This window comes from Pithys albifrons, chromosome 12 (assembly GCF_047495875.1).
Source record: "Pithys albifrons albifrons isolate INPA30051 chromosome 12, PitAlb_v1, whole genome shotgun sequence".
NCBI classification, from domain to species: domain Eukaryota; kingdom Metazoa; phylum Chordata; class Aves; order Passeriformes; family Thamnophilidae; genus Pithys; species Pithys albifrons.
Genome location: NC_092469.1, coordinates 5,340,246 through 5,360,450, shown reverse-complemented (window position 1 = coordinate 5,360,450; position 20,205 = coordinate 5,340,246). Strand labels below are relative to the sequence as shown.

Sequence of the window (20,205 nt, the reverse complement as noted above, 5' to 3'; positions counted from 1 at the left end):
GGAAAAGCTGTGTTTTCACTAAACAAAAAAAAAAACACTCAAGTTTGACTCTAGTACACATGATTGTAAAGGGTAAAAAACCCTCTTAAAATCAGTTGAAAATCGTTCAAGAAATCAGAAAGAAAATAAAACTCCGAAGCCCTTTGGCATTATTTAAAAAAAATCTAATAATTTATAGTGTTTTTTCCTGCAAGTTCTGATTCATGACTTTTAATGCTTGAAGTTGCCTGTCTGATAGGGAGGAATGTTCCTGATCAGAAACACTCAATCAAACATCTGTTAATGCTGAGTACCTATGGAAAGGAATTTCCAAGTACCGATTTTAGTTATTGATCATCAGTTCTTTTTTTTTTTTAAGCTGTTCATCTTCTCTATCACTATGCCCTGATTTTATTGGTTTTGGCTTTATCACCAGTAGGACCAGAGCCTTCATTAAGAAGGCATGCACTTTCCCTAGAATTTTGGTACATCTGAACTCCAGCCATATAAAATTGATTATCTCTACACAAAGGTGGAGGAGAATCTTGCCTGAACATTTTCATTTCACCTAATCCTTTGAGCAGCATAAATAATTCATAGCAAACCATCCTTACGGTGAAATTCTGCTCTATCCAAAGGTCTGTTAAAGATCTCGGCATCTTGAAGTTGCGTTTCGTATGTTTAGGAGGGACATAAATGGTGCTTTTATTCTCTGCTGTTACACAGAATGAGAAGACAGAGAGAGAGCTGCATTTTCTATGCTTTTGAAGGTTACAGAAGGTCAATCTCCTCTCACACCTTGAGCATTCCCTGAAGCTGGGCACCCAGTTTTGTGGGATATTAGGTTAGGGGACTAACTAAGGTACCTCTGAAATCAGTTTTTCTGTTATTCTTAATGTATCCTAAGTAACTTATCAACTGTCAGACAGCACATGACAAATAGTGGGCTGCCTCTTTTTAGGAAAAGTGAAGCATAAATGCGCTCATTAAATAATCCCTTTGTTTCCTGTTTGCTCTTTGATGGATTTCAGAACTGTCATAACTAATAAAAGATGTAGATTTTATCTTACAGTTGCAGGGATTTGCTTAAACAGGCCATATCCAAGTGCTTGTACATCTACTAAGGCCAAGTTTGAGCTGTTGGTTTTAGATTATTGCCTTCCAAAACCTTTATAGGGAGCTGGAGGGCCCTACTGCTGGGTTTGTAAATGAAGGAATTCTGAGTGCAACTTGGTAAACCTCTGACACTTCACTTAAAGGTTATGGTGTATAGTTGGTGTCATAGTGCTGCAGTTTACATTAGTGTTTTTCTTCTGTTAATTAAAGAAAAAAAAGACCCCCAAAACATGAGAAATGAGGGAGCTCACATACTGACAAGCAAGTATTTAATCTGTGGCAAAGCAATCAACTTTGTGTTAGTTCTAGAATATCTCATTACCCTGCAATAAATACCAATTTAATACATTTAAATACCAACGTGACTGGTTCAATTACCTTAAGTGGAGGAACAAATAAGAATATTTCCTTATTTGCCCTATGCTGACAGGGGGTTGCATAAAGATGTTTGAAACAAGTTCAGTCAACTGCAGAAATACAAAGGCACTATTCAGAGATAACACCGTCTTTGTTCATATAGAAATAATTAAAGACATGCAATTTTGTTACCTTGTTTTAATAATTGCTGAATGTTCTGCATAGCACTTTTGAGCAACCAAACAGAGTAGTCTTTCATGAACTAACTCAGACTGGCAATTTAAACATCGTACTCTCCTTCTGTCAGATCCTCAGGTAATAAAATGCTGTATTGTTAAGAACTCGTAACATTTTACATTTGCAAGAACTGTGTATTATATTAGAAAACAGAATAATTGAGTTATTTTTGTGAGTCAGATTCTAAAGAAAAATGTCATCTGCTGACAATTCTCAAGTCAGAGTAGGCAAGCAATGATTCTAATGCTTCTTTCACGATAAAAATATTTTAGTGTGTGTAAAGGCCATTAACCTAAACATTTGCTGTGGTACAGAGCCAGGTATTCCAATCTGGTGAAAATCAGTAAAGGTCTGCTGAGGTTATTCTCATCAGGCAAGGAGCTAGTCCAATAAAACATCACTGCTGTACTTCCCTGACTCTGGAGTAATCATCAGGAGCTGCCCATTTACAGACTTGATACTTTTCTGAAGGATGGGTGCATTTTTTTGGCAAACATAAAAGCTAGGGAAAACTTTAGTTAACTTAAATTCTCTCTTTCCCTTAGTGTATTCACATGCCTTTGTGCTGCCTGGTTTGGGATAGGATCAAAAATGAACATGCCCCGAGTTTTACTCGTGGGATTCCTGACTTCAATACTACATGTGTATTATTGGAAACCTCCTGAGAGTCCATTCTCACTAGTTTCCCAGAACATTTTCTTTCCCAAATTGGTTTTAAAGCACTCTAGAAATGCTTGCAGAGACAATGTTCAGCTCAATGGGAGCTCCTAGGTGCTTAACACTCTGTAAAAGTCTGTCATTAATTTAACAATCTGTGTATGGATTTAAGGTCCGGGCTTTTCACTTTTTGTTGGTGGATCATGGATCGTGTCCCTGTCACGGTGTTTCAGAAGCTTGTTTTGCTTACCCATTTCTTCAGTAACATGGGTAACTGTGTAAAAGTGCCCTTCTGAAGAACAGACTGTGGAGGCAAAATGCAGCTCAGCTGCTGCTGTCCCCTCTGTAGCTACTCCCAGTAAAGAGACTGTAGGTCAGAGTGGAGAGGGAACGAACTTGGTTAATTACTGTGATTTACTGCCATTGGCTTGGCTGTTCGCTCCTGATGCTTCCCGGGGGTAAAAATATCTTTCACCTCAGCAACACTTTCTGCAATTCAGCTCCTTCTTTCTGCTTTCCAGATATGCTGCTTGTCATTTTTTTCTACCTAATTTCACATCTTAATTTGCTCATTTTGATTATATTTTCCAGAGCATTGACACTTTGACCCTAACTTGAGAGGGCTCAGCTAAGCCATCTCTCAAAAAGTCAGTCGGTGATATCGGGTATCTGCAGTTCCAGGTCAGGCTGTACTATACTGCTGGCTATAATTCTTGGAAGTAGTTTTGCTTATGACTGTAGTAAGGTTATAGTCTCACATATTTTTCAGACTACCAACTTAACCCATCCCAAGAGGTGAGTCTGCTTCATTACACGTTCTCTGAAGAAACAATAATTTATTTAAACTGCTTACATGATGCAGGATTGCTTTGAACAGCCTTGTGAAATTATTGGTGAAATATCCTTGCTTTGGGGGAAAGGGGAATTCAAATGATGAATGTTGACAGACTTAACAGGACTTTATTCTTCCTGGGATTCCTTGGCATGTGTGAGAAAATGATATACACATTTCCAAGGCTTGACCCAAACCCAGTTCTAAAAAGCTGGCACTTTTCCTGTTATCCTGGCAGGATTTTGGCTCGGGCTGCTGTGGGACACAGGTACAGGGTCTGCCACCTCCACAGGGGTTTCTCCAAGTGTACATTTGAAATGGGTCTGAAATCACTGCTGCTGCTCTCCAAGCTGCTGGCCATGAACTGGATGGTTAGGAAATAGAGTGTCCACAGTGGGTGTTAACACTGTGCTTGAGCTGGTAACCCAAACTCTGAGCAGATCTGTTGCTCCTGGTTTGGGCTGGACTGCCTCCACTGCCTTGGAGTGTGTGCTCCAAGCAGGAATGGAGGGATGGTGGCAGATGTGAAGAGCATCTCTGTGCTTTGTGAAGGGACTGCCATTACCTGCTTATAAAACCTGAGGGAAAGGCCTTATATCGCCATCAGTCTGTGGTGGAGTCTGAGCAGAGGTACAGGGTTATGGGGAGACCTCTCTTCTAGCACACGCTGCTGTGTATTGTTATTTAAAAATTGATATCTACTCAATTCTAGAGGCCAGTCTGGGCCCAAAGGCTGTTGCAAGGTGGCTCTAGGTTGTGTGAATAGCTTCATGTTCTCTGGATGTCCATCATACCCTCTTTTGGCTTCCAAGATGCCTGTTCTTCCAGTATGGGAAACAACAGAACCCACAGGTGGGCTGTCATGCCTCCTTGGGGACAGAGATGGGGCTTTTGTGTTTCCTCTGTGGGGCCAAAGTATCAGAGATTTAGCAAATTATCAGGGCAGGAAGTAAGAGTTTGATTAAAATGAACTGTAGACAAGATAATTTCATGAGTTTTCACTGCAAAGTGAATGAGGAAAAAAACTCCAACGTGCTGTAACATGAGATGGTCCCAACAACGCTGCGATGTGAATACTAGATTTCTAGGAATCCTTGACCTCAGATGATCTTAAATAGCCAGCAATCATAGTTCTTAGGTCATCTGTTCTTGTTCTTTATATTTCAGGGAAGTTCTTAATTTAAATTTTTATTTGTTTCAAGTAGAAGTAAACACTGTACTTTTTCACTGTACTTTACGTTCTGTAGCTCTTGTTAGGATGTGTTTGAATCAGTGATTTGTGGGGGCTTTTTCAAGAGCTGGACATTTGGGAAATAACACAACAGAAGTCTTGGATCAATGTCCGCTTAAGTCTGTGGAAAGCTTTATGACAATTTCAGTTGGCCTTTTGTCAAGTCTTTTAAAACTTTTCATGAATATTTGGAACTATTTTAGTGGGTGTGAAATAACATTTAACTCTTTCTTTTGGGAGATTTTTCATCTTGAGCACATGCACACCCATCTAATGGTATAGCCTCCATTTATTTCTTTGGCCAGTGTTTTAGCTGCTGTCAGTTAAGGCAGTGGGTTTTTAACACTTAATTTTATCTATATGCTCATAACACTGAATAAGGCATTCTGGATATAAATAGTATTCCTTAAGAAAATGCAAGCATATTTTTTAACACTTTGTTTAGCTAAGATACTCTTGTTTTTGTACAGACTGTAATTTAACTTTACATCCCTCAGAATTAAGTAGTTATATGTAGCAGAGACATTACAGTTCAATTATTTATCTGTTTTAATTCTCAGTTTCCTTTCATTGAGCTCCCTACCTCATTATTTGCATGTGGTTTCTGAAACTCCTTTCTGACCTTAATATGCATAGAGCTGTTGCCTTTAATTTAATTAGCATGTCATGAAAATGCCTTGTATGCAAACAGAGAACCCACAGCCATGAGGCTTTGCTGGTGTAGAACAAGGATTTGTCTGATATCTCAGCACTCAGCTTTCTTGAATTATAGGTGAGAAGTAGAAGTTCTGAAAGTCCTTCATCCACTGTCACTGCTCTGGTTTTTATGGAGGGTCTGTTTTTTTGGAGATGCTGAAACCTCAGACTGAACTAGGATTACAGGCTGGTGGGCTGCCAGAGGCTTCACTTGGGGTTTGAGAGCACAGGGGAGCAGCCTCTGTGCTGTTCCAGTAAGAGCCCAATGAGACCTGTTAGGAACAGATTTGTTAGTGTGACTCTCAAAATTGTTCCACATGGGTCGACAATTAGTGGAAGATCTACCTGGTTTTATATAGCTAAGATAAACCTTTTCAGTGGTTAAAAAAAACTCCTTATTTTTTAATTTATAATGTGTCTTTGATTAAAAAAATCTTGAAGCTGATACTATGTCATCATTTCCTTTGTCCAAACTAATTTTGAGATGCTACTTTTGAGACACATCAAGAAAACAGAACAAGTGCCTTACACTTGGTGATAACAACTGCATACTGAGGAATTCCACAAGGATATATTGGAGCTGAAAATTCCTTTAGCCCAGAGCTAAGCAAATGTTTTATAACAAATAACAAGTGGGAAGAATGTTGCCTTTTTATCTCTTCTCAACTTTTCTGCAAACTACAAGTTCCTCTAATTTACTGATTCAAAATTATTTGCTGACCAGACAGGTCAACACATGTCTTTCCATTTTCTTTCCAATGGCATGGAATATCCCTTACAGAAGGACAGCAAATATGTGTTGTGAGGAAAGAACAAGGGAACAGCGGATTCCAGCTGAACAATCTCTGGGTGTTCCTTCCCACCATATTCTCACAATTATTGCTATTATTAGTGATAGCCACAGTGGGAGACAAAAGGAATAGACAGGAGTCCCTGGCCTTTTTCATGCTGTGTTGTCTAGACTTAGAAGAATGTTAGATTTTGTCATCCTGCTTCCTCTCATGGTGTTATAATTGCAGAGAATCTGAAATAAAAATGGAGTTTTGACCTATCTGACCCTGCCCTCATTGTGTCCTAAACCCATCAAGGTTAATGGAAAGACATCCCTGATGCAGGGAAAATCACATAGTATACTGAAAGCTGTGCTGTCAATAGGAAACCCAATGCATAAATTTCCATGACACTTTGACATTATTTGTTCAATTACTGAAGTATCTGAGCTGGATAAATATATTGCATCTAAGTCACAATTACAGAGATGTTTCATGTATTTGTAGAAAAAGTTCCCACAACACCCTGGAGTGCAAACTAGCCAAAATCTGGCCTTCAAGAAACGAATTCCTTGGCAGTGTGAAGTTAGAAAAGATGGTTCTGGGCTGGTCTCCTGCCTCTGTGCCTGGGCATTTCTCAGCTGGCATGTTTCCAGGCAATACAAACACAGCAATAAGTCTCTGCTTTACCTGACACTAAAATTCAGGAACCTGCAAGAAAAGTACCTGGAAATTGTTACCCCCTTTGCAGTGCTCCCAAGGACTGTAGCTCTGTCTGAAGCCAGGTCAGCATTCTCACCATTACTTTGGAATTCCCAAAGTGATTATTCCAATATGAATCCTTGAAACTATCCCATCCCATACCTGGAAGAAGTGGAAAATGGTCTATGATTGAATGAGTGTCCAGACTGCTCTGGGGCACTTCCCCTTTCTTCTTGACAACTTCATAAAACTGGATGATATCAAAAAGAAGGAAGCTTTCATTCACACAGCATTTTTCAATTTGGTGGATGAGTCTGATGTAAAACCCAAAGGAAAGAAGTCTTATTGGAGATTCAGGGTCATTTGTGCTGGAAAAAAGTGACTGCATGTGTAAGGCACGTCCTCAGCTGCAGCCCCTGTGAAGGTGCAGCAAAGCACAGGCAGGGCCCAAAATTGAGTGGCTTCTTCCCCCCCACCCTGAATTTTCAATCCACCCTTACAATGTTAAATATAGAAATTATGTTTGTGGCTGAAACTTGGTGTGCATCAGGGACAGTTCCTTACAGGAAAATGTAGAAGCCCCTTTTTTTCCATATGGTTTGAATCATTTACAAAATGAATCCTACAGGAATAATTTCAGATGTGGAAACCTTGAAAATGGGGAAATAAGAACCAGATTCATTACATTTCTGTTTTCCAGCTGAAAAAAAAAAAGCCCACCCCACTTAGCAGCGCCCAATTATCAGTGGATTCTAGTAGATGAAGATTGCCTCTCAGAACCACTTCTAAATTGTGTGATGACACACATCATAAGGATTAAACTATCAGTCTTCTTCCCTACAGGAAAGTACTTTGTCATGACCAAATGTGATCTGACATTTGAAATATGCCAACTTATTGCAGTGGGCAGGCAACTTAAATTCCTGTCAATTATTTAAATCCAGTCTTTTACTGATGGGGGCAGTTTTAACTTTCATTTAAAATGTTAAGTAGATACAGGCTGAGATATGTAATTATGAATTAATGTTGAGAGAGGGGACAGACTGTTAATGAGAATATCTTTTTTGTTAATTTTCTTATTATTATTCAGAGAGCAATTCGACCCTCTTAGTGCATAATGTGGGATTTCTTCTATTGTCAAAATTCAGATCACAGTATGATTTTATGAGCACTATTATTAGGCCTCTGTGAAAGGTGCTTATATTGAGGAGTACTGCAAAGTTGCCTTTGATTTGGAGCCACAGAAGTGAATTTCCATGAAAAGAGCATAGTAGATGACTGTGGGCTGTTGAGGACATGTAGATCTCTGATAAATCTTTCCAGCTGGAATTGACTTAAAATCAATTTCAGCATTAGCCAAGTAAACAGTTAAAGCTGTGAAGATTTCATATGTAACTCTCTATTTTCTCTTGCTTTTCATTTTCTGTTAAGTTTTCCTCATGGGAAACAGTTCGTAAAGTGCAGAATATTCCACAGATCCTTAAAAAATACAGTGCTTACATTAGACATTCAAACTACTTCCTTTCTGATACCCGTGGCATTCTGGTCTGTGTAGTTAGGCTAAAGGAGACCATCCATTTCAGAAGGGAATAGGTGATACCTGCCTCATATCTGCATTTTCAAAGAAGATTTTTTGCCGAAGGAGATGGAATCATGGTCTGGGAGGGCTTGAGATGTCGGGCAAGATGGTTTGCAATTGACATTTGTTTGTCTGCACATATTTTTCTGAAGCATAAGAGATATGTAGTCCTCGTGGGATGTCAATTTTGGCAGGAGGATGTTGGCCCATGGTAGAGCCTCGCTGATCCAAACCAAAAATCTGTATCTAGTATTTCGTATATAATGTAGTGGAATTACCTGATGAAACTTCTTCTTGGTTTTTGACTAGCTAAAAAGGAGTGTTTATTACAACATGTTTTACAAACCAAGAAATGAAATAAAATCATAACTGATTAATGAGCTGCATGGAAATACTTCCTCAGTGCCACCCACATTTCCCTGGCCCTGATCCTGGAAACACTTCATCACATGTGCACTTTTATGCACAAGATACTATGTGAAAACTACAGTGTAGTTTTCCCATACTTTTGTCTTTCAGGGATCCAAGAAGGAAAACAATTAGATACTTGCTTTCACTGATTAGCTTTCTCTTATAGGAGGGTATAAATTTTTAACTGTGTTTATTATGATTAAATAGCAGGGAGTTGGTTACTGAGTGATGGTGCTAAAGTGTTGAGATGCTTCAATTTTGTGCTGCTGACCTGCAATGTATGTACATGTCTACTTTGACCTTAAGTCTGGGATTCCTGTTTGGTAATAAATACCTTGTTCTGAAAAACCTCTGAATCTTAATTCAAACATTTTGTTTTACTCATGTATGCTTTTATGAGAAGCTGCATTTTCCCAAAGCATTTCCTTTTTATGTGAGACTGTATCCTGTACACAAACACTCATACAACTAAACCCATACTGTGAAGAATGGGTTAATATTGCATATGGAATTACCCATGGTGCTGTGTAAAGGTGCTGTGCTGCCAGTCCCACAGCATTCCTGGTTTGTGTGTTACCAAAAGTGAAGCCTGGTCCTCTCCACAGTGAAACGATGGGGACAGAGTGGCTGGAGAGCAGCCAGGCAGAAGGGGACCTGTGGATACTAATTGACAGGAAGCTCAGCATGAGCCAACAGTGTGCCCAGGTGGCCAAGAAGGCCAATGGGATCCTGTTCTGTATCAAAAATAGCGTGGCCAGCAGGCCCAGGGCAGTGATTGTTCTCCTGTACTCTGCGTCGGTGAGGCCACACGTTGAGTGTTGTGTTCAGTTCTGGGCCCCTCAGTTCAGGAAAGAGATTGAGGGGCTGGAGCGGGTCCAAAAAGCAACGAGGCTGGAGAAGGGACTGGAGCACAAGTCCTATGGGGAGAGGCAGAGGGAGCTGGGGTTGTTTAGCCTGGAGAAGAGGAGGCTCAGAGGTGACCTACCTGAAGGGAAGTTCTGGCCAGGTGGGGGTTGGTCTCTTCTCCCAGGCACTCAGCAATAGGACAAGGGGGCACGATGGGCTCAAGCTCTGCCAGGGGAAATTGAAGTTGGAGAGCAGAAAAAAATTCTTTCCAGTGAGACTAATCAGGCACTGGAATGTGCTGCCCAGAGAGGGGGTGGATTCCCCATCCCTGGAGGTTTTTCAACTGAGATTGGCCGTGGCACTGAGTGCCATGATCTGGTAAAGGGACTGGAGTTGGACCAAGGGTTGGACTTGATGATCTTGGAGGTCTTTTCCAACCCAATCGATTCTATGATTCTATGATGCATACTTTAACTGGGAAAACTATCCAGCTCATAACTCGAGTAAATCTAATTTAGAGGTGTGCATTGCAATCAGTCTGGGCTTTGCAGGAGGATCACTGTAAGAGTTAGCATTTTCCAGCTGAGAGCCTTGTTGGTCTTGTCTCTAACTTGTGGTGGTGTTCCTTTTTTCAGTCAGGTTTGATAAGGACACGGCAGGTCGAGTTCCTTATATCTCCATTACCTCAGCAGCTGGCACAGGAGCACAACTACACCTCGCCCGCTGGACACCATCCCCACGTGTTGTACAAACGAACTGCAGAGGAGAAGGTGCACCGGTACACAGTAGAGTCCCATCCCAAATCCTTTTCTTTTGGCCAGGACAGAATGCACACTTCCCACAAGTATCATGCTCGAGCGAATGGTTACCACCACGGAAGGTTTCAAAAGCAACATTTTTGTGGACGTCGCAAGAAATGTATGTAAGGAAACTTTCTCTCCTCTTTTGAGATAGTGGCTGTTACAGGCTGTGTGGTGATCCTGAGGTGTCCTTCACATCTCTTCACATCCCTTTGGGATGAGGGCATAATAATTTTGAATTACATATTGCCAAAGTGAAACATAGATGAGAAACTCGAGTTTTCCTTTAAATTCACACAATAATCTGTTTTATTAAGCCATCGGAATCACTGTTTGGTTTCCTTGTGCTTGAGCTAGATGGAAAGATCCCTTGCTTGATTTTTTTTTTTACATTGACATAGTTTTCAGTAAGCAGTTCTGCACAGTGATGGAGGCCAAGTCCCTGAGCTGCTCTCTGTTAGTTTAAGGATAAAAAACTAATTAGGCTTGAAGATGGGGAGAAAGTCTTCAAAACTGTTAATATCTGAGAGGATAGAGAATAAGTCTTTCAGAGCTCACCATTTGATAATGATATTTCAGCAACTAAGATCTTCAAAAAGAACCTCCCATGTAAATTGCTTAAGTAAGATTTTGGAGCCATGTCTTAAAAAATACATTGAGAGATACTATCCTGCCAAGGTCTATTCTGAGTCTTTCCTTAGGCCCTCAAATTGCAGAACATTTTAGAGCCCCCTTGGACCCTATATCTGTACGTCCAGCATTCAGTTGATTCTTTTTGAAAGCTGATCAGCTTCAGAGCTGAGATTTTTAATGAGGGTTTCTAGGACTGCAAACAATGTCAAAAACAATGTCTCAGTCCAGTTATATTCTTCCAACTTCCTACTCAAGTTCTGAGAAAATGAGAAACTTCCTTTTCCAAAGGTGTTTAAGGAAGAAAGAGAAAATAAATAAAGGGGATGAATGAGAAAGGAGTTAGTGGAAAAGGTGTCTGGCTGAGACTGAGACCCATGTGAGGCCTGAAAACAAATGGCTTGTTAAAAATTCCAAAATCCTTCCCCCAGGTTTGAAAGCCAAAGCTCAAATGCCAGAGGCACAGGCTGTGAGTCAACCTGTAAACATTTGCATTCTAATGCAGTCCAAAACTGCCTCTTTACATCCTCCCTTTCCCTCCTGCCCGGTTTTGCTCATGCAGAGCAGAGGGTGATGGGACTAAGTTGCTTCCTCTGCTGTACAGCGGTTCATAAGTTGCCTCCTCTGCTCTACACCGGTTCATTTTATTTACATTGTCCACCATGGTCTTGTACCTTGTTTACTGTTCCTCCTGTGGCTGCTTGTCCAAATTGAGAATTAAACATGTCCACTGTTACATGGTGCTTATCCCTATAATGAATGAGAGCATTTTGAACACTGGGTTTTCATGACCTCCTGGGATGTGAGAAGATATTATTGCCATTCCTGTCTTATAAATGAGACCCACAGACACAGGGGAGTTCAAAATTAATCATTGCTTTTGGGTACCAAAATAGAGAAGCTGAGTTTTTGTTTAAAACACTTATCAAATATATGCTTTTGTAATTTATTAATTCTATATGTCTGTCTATATATTCGATGATTTGAGTTACAGTTATGAGTTCTTAGCTGCATATTCAAGCTGGGTTTATGTTAAATGAAGAACATGCAATTAGCATCCAACTGTGGTTAGTATAAGTGTTTTACCCATCATTGCTTAGGAACTCTATGTCGGACACAGTTTAGGATCCAATTAAACAAGATGGCATTTAATTACCTACAAAGCTCTTCACATCCTGTGGTCTTTAACTTTGTGCAGTACGTACCTAAAACCTTCTGAGAGAAAGGAAGGAGTTCTAAAAAAGCAACCTATTGCCAGACCCAACCCTGATGAATCTATAGAACAAATCGATCTCATGTTCACTGAATGGATGCAGTGCTGCATCACATGTAATTGTTTAATTCAGTACGGGAAAATATAGGATACAGGAGAAATCATTCCAGTAATGGGAACACTCCTTGTATGAGTATTTAGTCCTATTTTCATTTTCTTCTTTCCTTTTTTTTTAAGGTGATTTTGGTTGTTTTTTAAGTTTCAACATTGTTTTCCTGGTCTTATTCTGAGCTTTAGAGTTTTATATATAAGTTTGAAAATTTCAGCAGAATCCAATCTGGCCACCTAGAAGAGAAATTTTCAGCTCAAATGAACAAAAGGTTGGAGAATCCAGTCTGACAGAAGGCAGTCCTTTGCTATTAACCCTGCCTAGTCAAAATTAATTTATCTTAACCTAAGAATGAAATCAATCTTGCTGAACAGTAAGAGGGAAGAGCACATTGTCGCTTTTGGTGTCATAAAAATAGCTTGCCCCACTCACCATCTTTTAAAATATCATGCACTGGCAGTTTGTAAGCACTAGAAACTCCAGTTAATCATCTTCCAAACTCTTCTTCACAACCTAAATGTTCTGATATGGTGAGAACTAGCTGGACTGCAGTTGGTAAATCATGCATGAAACATTGCTGCTGCTTATGTTTTATTAGTACCAGTGAAGTTAATTCAAGAGCAAACTTCACTGCTCATGGATATTTGTGTCCAGAGCCTTGAAGTTGTATTGTCTTCAACACAGGACCTGGACACTGATGTGCCTTGAACTGAGCTCTTCACTCTTGGGTGAGGCCTGTCCTTGTGTCCTGCTGTGCTTCCAGAAAAGTTCTTTGATCTTGTAAAGAAGAATTGTTTATAATTAGTGATACTTTTGAAAATCTTACTAGCACAGTCCCTTGGAAGGTTAAATGTACTTCAGAGTGACAGAGTTGTTGAAGGGAGATCACAGTTGTGCATTCTCTGGTACCCTTGATTTCCCAGTTTGGCACGGAAGGAAGAATTGCCTGTTTTAGTTCTCTTTGGAATACCTTCTTGATGAGGCACAAGCAGGATTTTTCTTGTTACCCTCACTTGTGTCATGTTACATCCTGTGTCAAAAAAACCCTATCGTTATTCAAATAGCGTGTTAAAGTGGCCTTTGAGTTAATTCTTGATGCAAAAGCAGTGTAGGTTTAGGCAAAAGATGCTATGGATAGCAGGAGCACTATGGGATGTGGGACGTAGATTTCTTTTCCCATTTTCTGGCTCTCTGAGGAAATGGAGTAGAGACCATTCTCTAACTGTGCCATTGGACATGCAAGACCAGCACAGAGGGAAAAAAAAGCACCCTGGCAATGGGATATGCATTGCTGTTGTCAAGCCCTCCTTGGTGCTGCCTGACATTTTCCTGTGTTAAATAAATATATTCCCAGCAGGAATAATCTCAGTGGCAGATTCGCATAGAAGGCTAATGTCAGTCACAATAACAGGCTGGCAGGAATCTTACTTGTGGTGTGTATCTGCTTTCTGTACTGACCGTGGACATCTGTTCTGGAAAGGACTTTTTTGCCAACTGCTGTGTAAGTAGCACATGCCAAACACCTCAGGAAGTTATCAAAAGGACAGGAAAAATGTAGATACTCTGTTAAAAATTCTGTTGTATTTTTTTGCACAGATGCTACCATTTTATTAGATTAATTCCTTATTTCAGACTGCTTATTGCATACGAATGTGGTTCTCCCATTTCCTTCTCCCCCTGTAGCCATCCTTCCCGCAGGAATGAAACAGGTCTTTTTTAATAAATAGAGAAGAACTTAGCCAGAAGTATTAAATCACATGCTGTAAAAATAATCTAAAGCTCTAAACCTGTGATTCTTCATTTTCTGACGAAAGTATTCATGGGGGATCTGAGCCCTTTCCAAAACAGTTTGATTTCCTTTTAGATGCACCTAAGCCACCCACAGAAGAGACATACATTCGCTCAGATGAGTACGGGACTTCTGCAAGGTCCAAAAGATCATCTGCTAAAATTCAGAAAAATGGAAGTCTAAATGTTGAAACCCTTGTTGTGGCAGATAAGAAAATGTTGGAGAAACATGGCAAGGAAAATGTAACAACATACATCTTAACAGTCATGAACATGGTAAGATGTGGTGTAACTGTAGTGTGTTTTCTGTGTGGAATAATGTTATTCAGAGTAGGATCTTGCATTAGACAGTAGTGATACCAAAAAAAGCAGAGGGACCTTCTACAAGCCTTTCTTCAAGCCTCATCTGATGCATTACTTATGTCAAAAAGCCTTTATAAATAGATGTTTAGATTACCAGAACTCTGGTAACAGTACTACAGAGTAAAAAAATTGGAACATTTTTAAATTTTAAAATACTTTTTTAAAGGCAGATACTCTGAAACTGCACCTTTCATTTCATTTAGTATTATGAAGCTTAGTCTGTTTTATCTGATTTGTGTCTTTGAAACAAACATTTACTGGAGAGAGCACAGATTTATTTCCATAAAATTCTTATGTTATAACTAGAAATATATTTTCCTGTGTGGCTTTGCTCTTTAGTTTTGTACTACAAAACTTGAGCTTGACCTTTGACCTTGATTACATTTGGTCCAGGAACCCAAATGTCCACTGAAGTCAATAGAAGGTTTTCAAGTTTTTAAATAAGTGTAGTGGTTTGGGGCATAATTCTTCTGGCTTAAGCTCTTTTGGATTAATCCTACAAGGTATATAATTCTCTTGATTTGTATTGAAAATTGAAGCCCAAGGCTATAACTCAATACGTTTAATCTGTTAAAAAGTATTATACATGTAGGTGATATTTCCTCTTCAATAATCATTGCAGGTCTCTAGTCTGTTTAAAGATGGAACAATTGGAAGTGATATAAACATTATTGTTGTAAGCCTGCTTCTTTTGGAACAAGAGCCTGTAAGTTGTGTCAGAATTTTTGTCTGAGCTACTTCATTTAAAGTTCACTGGGAACATTGGGTACTCCCATGTTATATAAAAGGAGGTTTCTTAAGGCATAAAGCATGAGAAGAAGATTTAAATCACAAAAACATCCAAAATTAAGCTTTCTGCATTTTGCTGCCTCTTGGGTTTTGATACTAAATTCCTTCATTGCGTATAAATGTTCTTTAGAAGCATTGAAATGTTTCCAGTGAGATAAAATTTAACAATTTCCAGCATTTTCTTAAAGAGAAATGTCTGGAATGAGAAATCCACTTAATAAGTATTTAAATAAATAGAAAGATGTCGAGCTGAGCTTTCTAGGATTTGATGATCAAAAGTGGCTGGAATAAGAAATCTGCTTAATAAGGAATTAAATAGAAAGATTTTGAACTGGTCTTTCGAGGAAGTGATGCTCAGAAGTGATAAGGAGCCAAAGTCCCAAACTGAAGATAGCATGTAGCAAAAGGTGGGAGCGGAGCCAGTTCTTTTGTCAAGGGTACTGAGACAAAAGAGGACAATGTCTTTTGCTGAAAAGAAATTTGTGATGGGTTGATTTACTTGGATTATACTTCTCCACAGAAATCACCAAACATTTTAATCACAAGATTGAATATGGCTTAGTGCTCTGCTTTCTCAGGATTCAAATATATTTGTACAGTGTAATTTCAACCACCCACTTTGGAAATATCTATGTGTCTGGGGAGAGGTGCATTTTATTTTAAAACTGCAAGAGATTCACTCATCAACTGATTTAGTCATCACAGTTAGCATGGGAATACAAAAGTTTATGTAGAGCAAACATGGAAAAAGAATTCCCTTTTCCCTAACCAAATCTTATTCTTTCAATCACCTTTCTCAAGTACTGATGGAGCACCTTGTTTCTGTGTCTGTGCAATCCCTGCAGAGTGGGTTATTGATCAACCACCACGCAGACCAGTCCCTGAACAGCTTTTGCCAGTGGCAGTCGGCCCTGGTTGGGAAGAATGGGAAGCGCCACGACCACGCCATCCTGCTCACGGGTTTTGATATCTGCTCTTGGAAAAATGAGCCCTGTGATACCCTAGGTAATACCAGAGCACATGATGATAAACTGTGGGTGTCCACAGCAGAAACTAAAATGCTTTAAAATTAAGAAAGTTCAATTTTGCACGTGTTGTCAGTCTTCTTGAAGAGGGAGGAACAGTGTGATTTTCGCATATTTGTCTTTGAGGTACCTAGAAGAAAAAGTGTATTGCTGGTATCATTGCCTCACAAGTGGCAGAATAAGCTCTCTGAACAGACTTTTGGATTGTCACCTCTTTAAGGAATACTTTTGATTCTGACAATATTTCTGAGCCACTCTGATTTTTTTTCTTCTTCTTTTTGTGACTGCTTGCCCTCTTTGAATGGGATTCCTCCCTAACTTGGGAGGAGTAAAGGTATGGGAGGTGGGATGAGAATAATCTTTACAAGTAAGGTATAGTTTGGGAGGTGAAGTTTGACTTACACGTCTTATACAGGAGTACTTTTATTGTCAAATAAGTCTGCTGTAATTCCTCCATGATAAACCTGATGAAGTGGACAAGTGTCTTCATGCACCAAAATAACGGGCTTATTAGAACCAGTGCAGGTGATATGTTTGTTTGGAATTCTGTAGAGGAACAAGCTATTCAACTGCTTCCCTCCTGCAGGATTTGCACCTATCAGTGGCATGTGCAGCAAATACCGTAGTTGCACCATTAACGAAGATACAGGCCTGGGACTGGCTTTTACAATTGCTCACGAATCTGGACACAAGTAAGTTTCTTCTTCTATAAACAAATGAATGGAAACATAGCACAGTTAATATAAGTCAGTTAAATACAGATCATTTGGATTGGTGGGTTCTAAACATAGATCATTTGGAGCCCAGAGAATGGAAGGGACTGGAGTTAGTCCAGTTGATGACTGGTCACCAGTGGTACTCCCCAGGGCTCAGAACTAGGGCCAGTCCTCTTTAATACCTTTATCAGTGATGTGAACAAGGGCATCAAGTGTCTGCTCAATAAGTTTGGAGGTAACACCAAGTTGGGTGGGAGTGTTGATCTGCTGGAGGACAGGAAGGCTCTGCAGAAGGATCTGGACATGGGCTGAGTACATGGAGGTTCCACAAAGTCAAGTGCTGGGTCCTTCATTTGCATCACCACCACCTCCTGCAGCTCCAGGCTGGGGCAGAGGGGCTGGAAAGCTGGAAAAGGACCTAGGAGTGCTGGTCATCACTGGCTGAACATGAACCCAGGTGTGACCAGGTGGACAAGTAAGCCAGTGGCACCTGGCCTGTATCAAAAATAGTGGTAGCAGCACCAGGGCAGTGACTGTCCCCTTTGCTGGGCACTGTTGAGGGACCTTGAATCCTGGGATGAGTTTTTTGCCCCTCACAACAAGGACATGGAGGTTCTCGAGTATGTCCAGAGAAGGGAACGGAGCTGGGGAAGGATCTGGATCACAGGTCTGATGAGGAGGAGCTGGAGGGGCTCAGCCTGAAGAAAAGGAGGCTCAGGAGGGACCTTCTCACTCTCTCCAACTCCCAGACAGGAAGGGACAGCCAGGGGTGGGTTGGACTCTTCTTCCAGGGAACAAGGGACAGGACAAGAGGAAATGGGCTCAAGCTGTGCCAGAAGAGCTTTAGATTGGACATTTGGGAAAACTTCCTCACCAAAAGGGTTGTCAGGCATTGGCACAGACTACCTAGTGTTGTGGTGGAATCCTTGTCCTTGGAGGGATTTAAAAGATGTGTAGATGTGGCACCTGGGGACATGGTTTAATGGCGGCCCTGGCAGTGCTGAGAGAATGGTTGGACTCAGTGATCTTAAAGGTCTTTCCCAGCCTAAGAGTCCATGATTCTATGACTTTTATAGAGCTATAAAATTATTGGAATCTATAGAGCATCCAGTTAGTGCATTTGCCTTATTGAATGTAATTTCTTCAACAATGATAAAAATGATCACTGTGGAATTTTGATTAATTTTTCTGCCATTGGTGGAGGGACCTTACTCTGATACAGATGTTTCACTGCTGCTTCTAATTGGACAGGAAGCTACAGGCAGTCTTAGGCCAAACAGAGTCACTACTTCTCACTCACAAGTATGTCCTTTAGCATGACATGGTGAATCAGCTCCCCAGGGTACTTTTATTTTTATTTTTCACGTTTTATGTATTCCAGGTGATAGTCTACAGGCTTCCCACACTGCCACCATGCCATTCATTCCATTCAACCTGTCCTTTATTCACTCTACCTATTTAATGTGTGATTTGACACAAAAGCTCTTTTGTGATGGTTTCTGCCTTTCTGTATCTATAACCATTGGATTTCCATTTGATTTCTATTGTAGTAAGACTGTAATTTTCCCAAGAACCTGCTGTGTCTCCTACAAAATCAGTAATAATCTTCCATGGAACTTCAACTATTCTTTGAATTGAATTAAATCTAAAGAAGATGATTAGATTTTGCTCTGCTGTTTCTTTCCCAAATAATTTTGAATTACTCTTTCACAACTTCGTGCTTGGTTTTGATTTTCAGTTTTAGCATAGTTCAAGCTGGAGTCTCTGTCCCCACTGGCAGTAGAAGAGTATAGTTTCTCTGTGAGGTACAAACCTGAAATCAAGGGTCGGGTGAAACATGGGCACAGCATCTTTATTTTGTGCAGCAACATTAATGCACAGCATATCTTTGGAAAGCAATGGTAGTGTATTCTGCTGATTGGTCAAGGCATGGAGCCTTCTAACTCTGCATGACTGAATCAGGACTATTTTGTTTTCATTGTACAAATATGCTCTGCAGTACATGCTATGACCTAATGTCTACATGAGTGACCCTTTCACAGATTTCTGGACATGTGAAGGGAAATAAGGAATTAAAGAATAATCCAGCCACCAGTGAAGCCCATGGGACTTGTGCCAAAGCATTCAAAGGGACCAAATATGTAAAATACATGTTGTTTGATCCTCCTGTCACAGTAATGCAATGTCACAGACCTCAGTACATTTTTATCAATCAATATTAGCAGAGAATCAGGTCCATAGCTTATTTTTCAAGAGTTATCCCATTTCATCTCCTAATGTTCACCTTCTATTTTATTTTCTTCTTTGCTCTGAGAGATTATCCTTGGAAATGTTTTAATTTAATTTAATTTCTCTTTTTCACTGCTGCCTTTGATTCACATATTATTGAACCTTTCTTTGGTATACTTCCATACTCCTGTCTAATAAAATGCATTGCGTCTCCTGGGAAAAGCCTGTGCCAGATACAAAATGTCTTTATGATCATTTGTGTTCATATTCCTGAGACTACCTAATATGAGATGTAAGACAACTGAATTTGGTCTCTGTGATAAAGAGATTCCTGGAAGAAAAAAAAACCTATGACAGCCTTGGAAGTGCTGAGGCCCTCAGTGTGTATAGTAACCAAAGGGTTTCAAAGGAGGAGATGTTGTATCCTGTACAGATCACACTCTGTGATCCACTGGCAAGCTTCAGTGGTTAGACATTTTAGTGGTTTGTTAGACATTTTAATTGTTTTCTTTACTTTGTATTTTTACCTGAAAGCATAAAAGTTCCTTGGGGTGTTCAGAGCCCATTGTGTCAGTGGGATATAAACTGGGGATTCTCTGTCTGCAGTGGATGGGAACAAAGTATTTTATGAAGGATTCTAAAATACAACTCAGTTGGTACTTTTTTTGTCCATTTATAGAAAGAGACGTATATTTTAGGAAGTTTGGAGGCTCAGTTGGTAGCAACACTTGCAATAACTCTGATGAACCTGCAATGATTTATAGCAGTGGAGGACTGAGTCCAGTGAATTAGATATTCCCTGCACATGCAGAGATTACATTCATAAAGTCGCCAGTGCACTACAGTATTGAAATAACAGATGATGGAACTTCTATCCAAAACACATAGAAATTCACAGATGTGAGTAAATACAGAAGAGTGAAAGGAAAAACCCTAAAAATTAGCTTTATTTTATCCATAAAATCCCCATGATTTGTCTTTATGACACGATTTTTTTAATGATTGCTCATTATTTGTTATATCATCCTAACACCTCTCCTAGTAAAAGCAGAGCCTCATGATGCTCAGACTGAGCAAAGTACCCCATAAGAAGCAGTATTCCCACTGAAGAATTCCATTCTAGATAAAGT

At 39.9% G+C, this 20,205-nt stretch overlaps 1 protein-coding gene across 1 annotated transcript in view; it reads left to right on the top strand.

The window, feature by feature from the left end:
- The window catches only part of ADAMTS18 (ADAM metallopeptidase with thrombospondin type 1 motif 18), a 77,940-nt gene that overhangs the window by 18,851 nt on the left and 38,884 nt on the right, over positions 1 to 20,205 (top strand). The window contains exons 4-8 of the mRNA XM_071567749.1: positions 10,049 to 10,331; positions 14,030 to 14,229; positions 14,939 to 15,022; positions 15,951 to 16,110; positions 16,717 to 16,822. Of these exons, the coding sequence (XP_071423850.1) occupies positions 10,049 to 10,331; positions 14,030 to 14,229; positions 14,939 to 15,022; positions 15,951 to 16,110; positions 16,717 to 16,822 (833 nt within the window). The remainder of the gene's footprint in view (positions 1 to 10,048; positions 10,332 to 14,029; positions 14,230 to 14,938; positions 15,023 to 15,950; positions 16,111 to 16,716; positions 16,823 to 20,205) is intronic.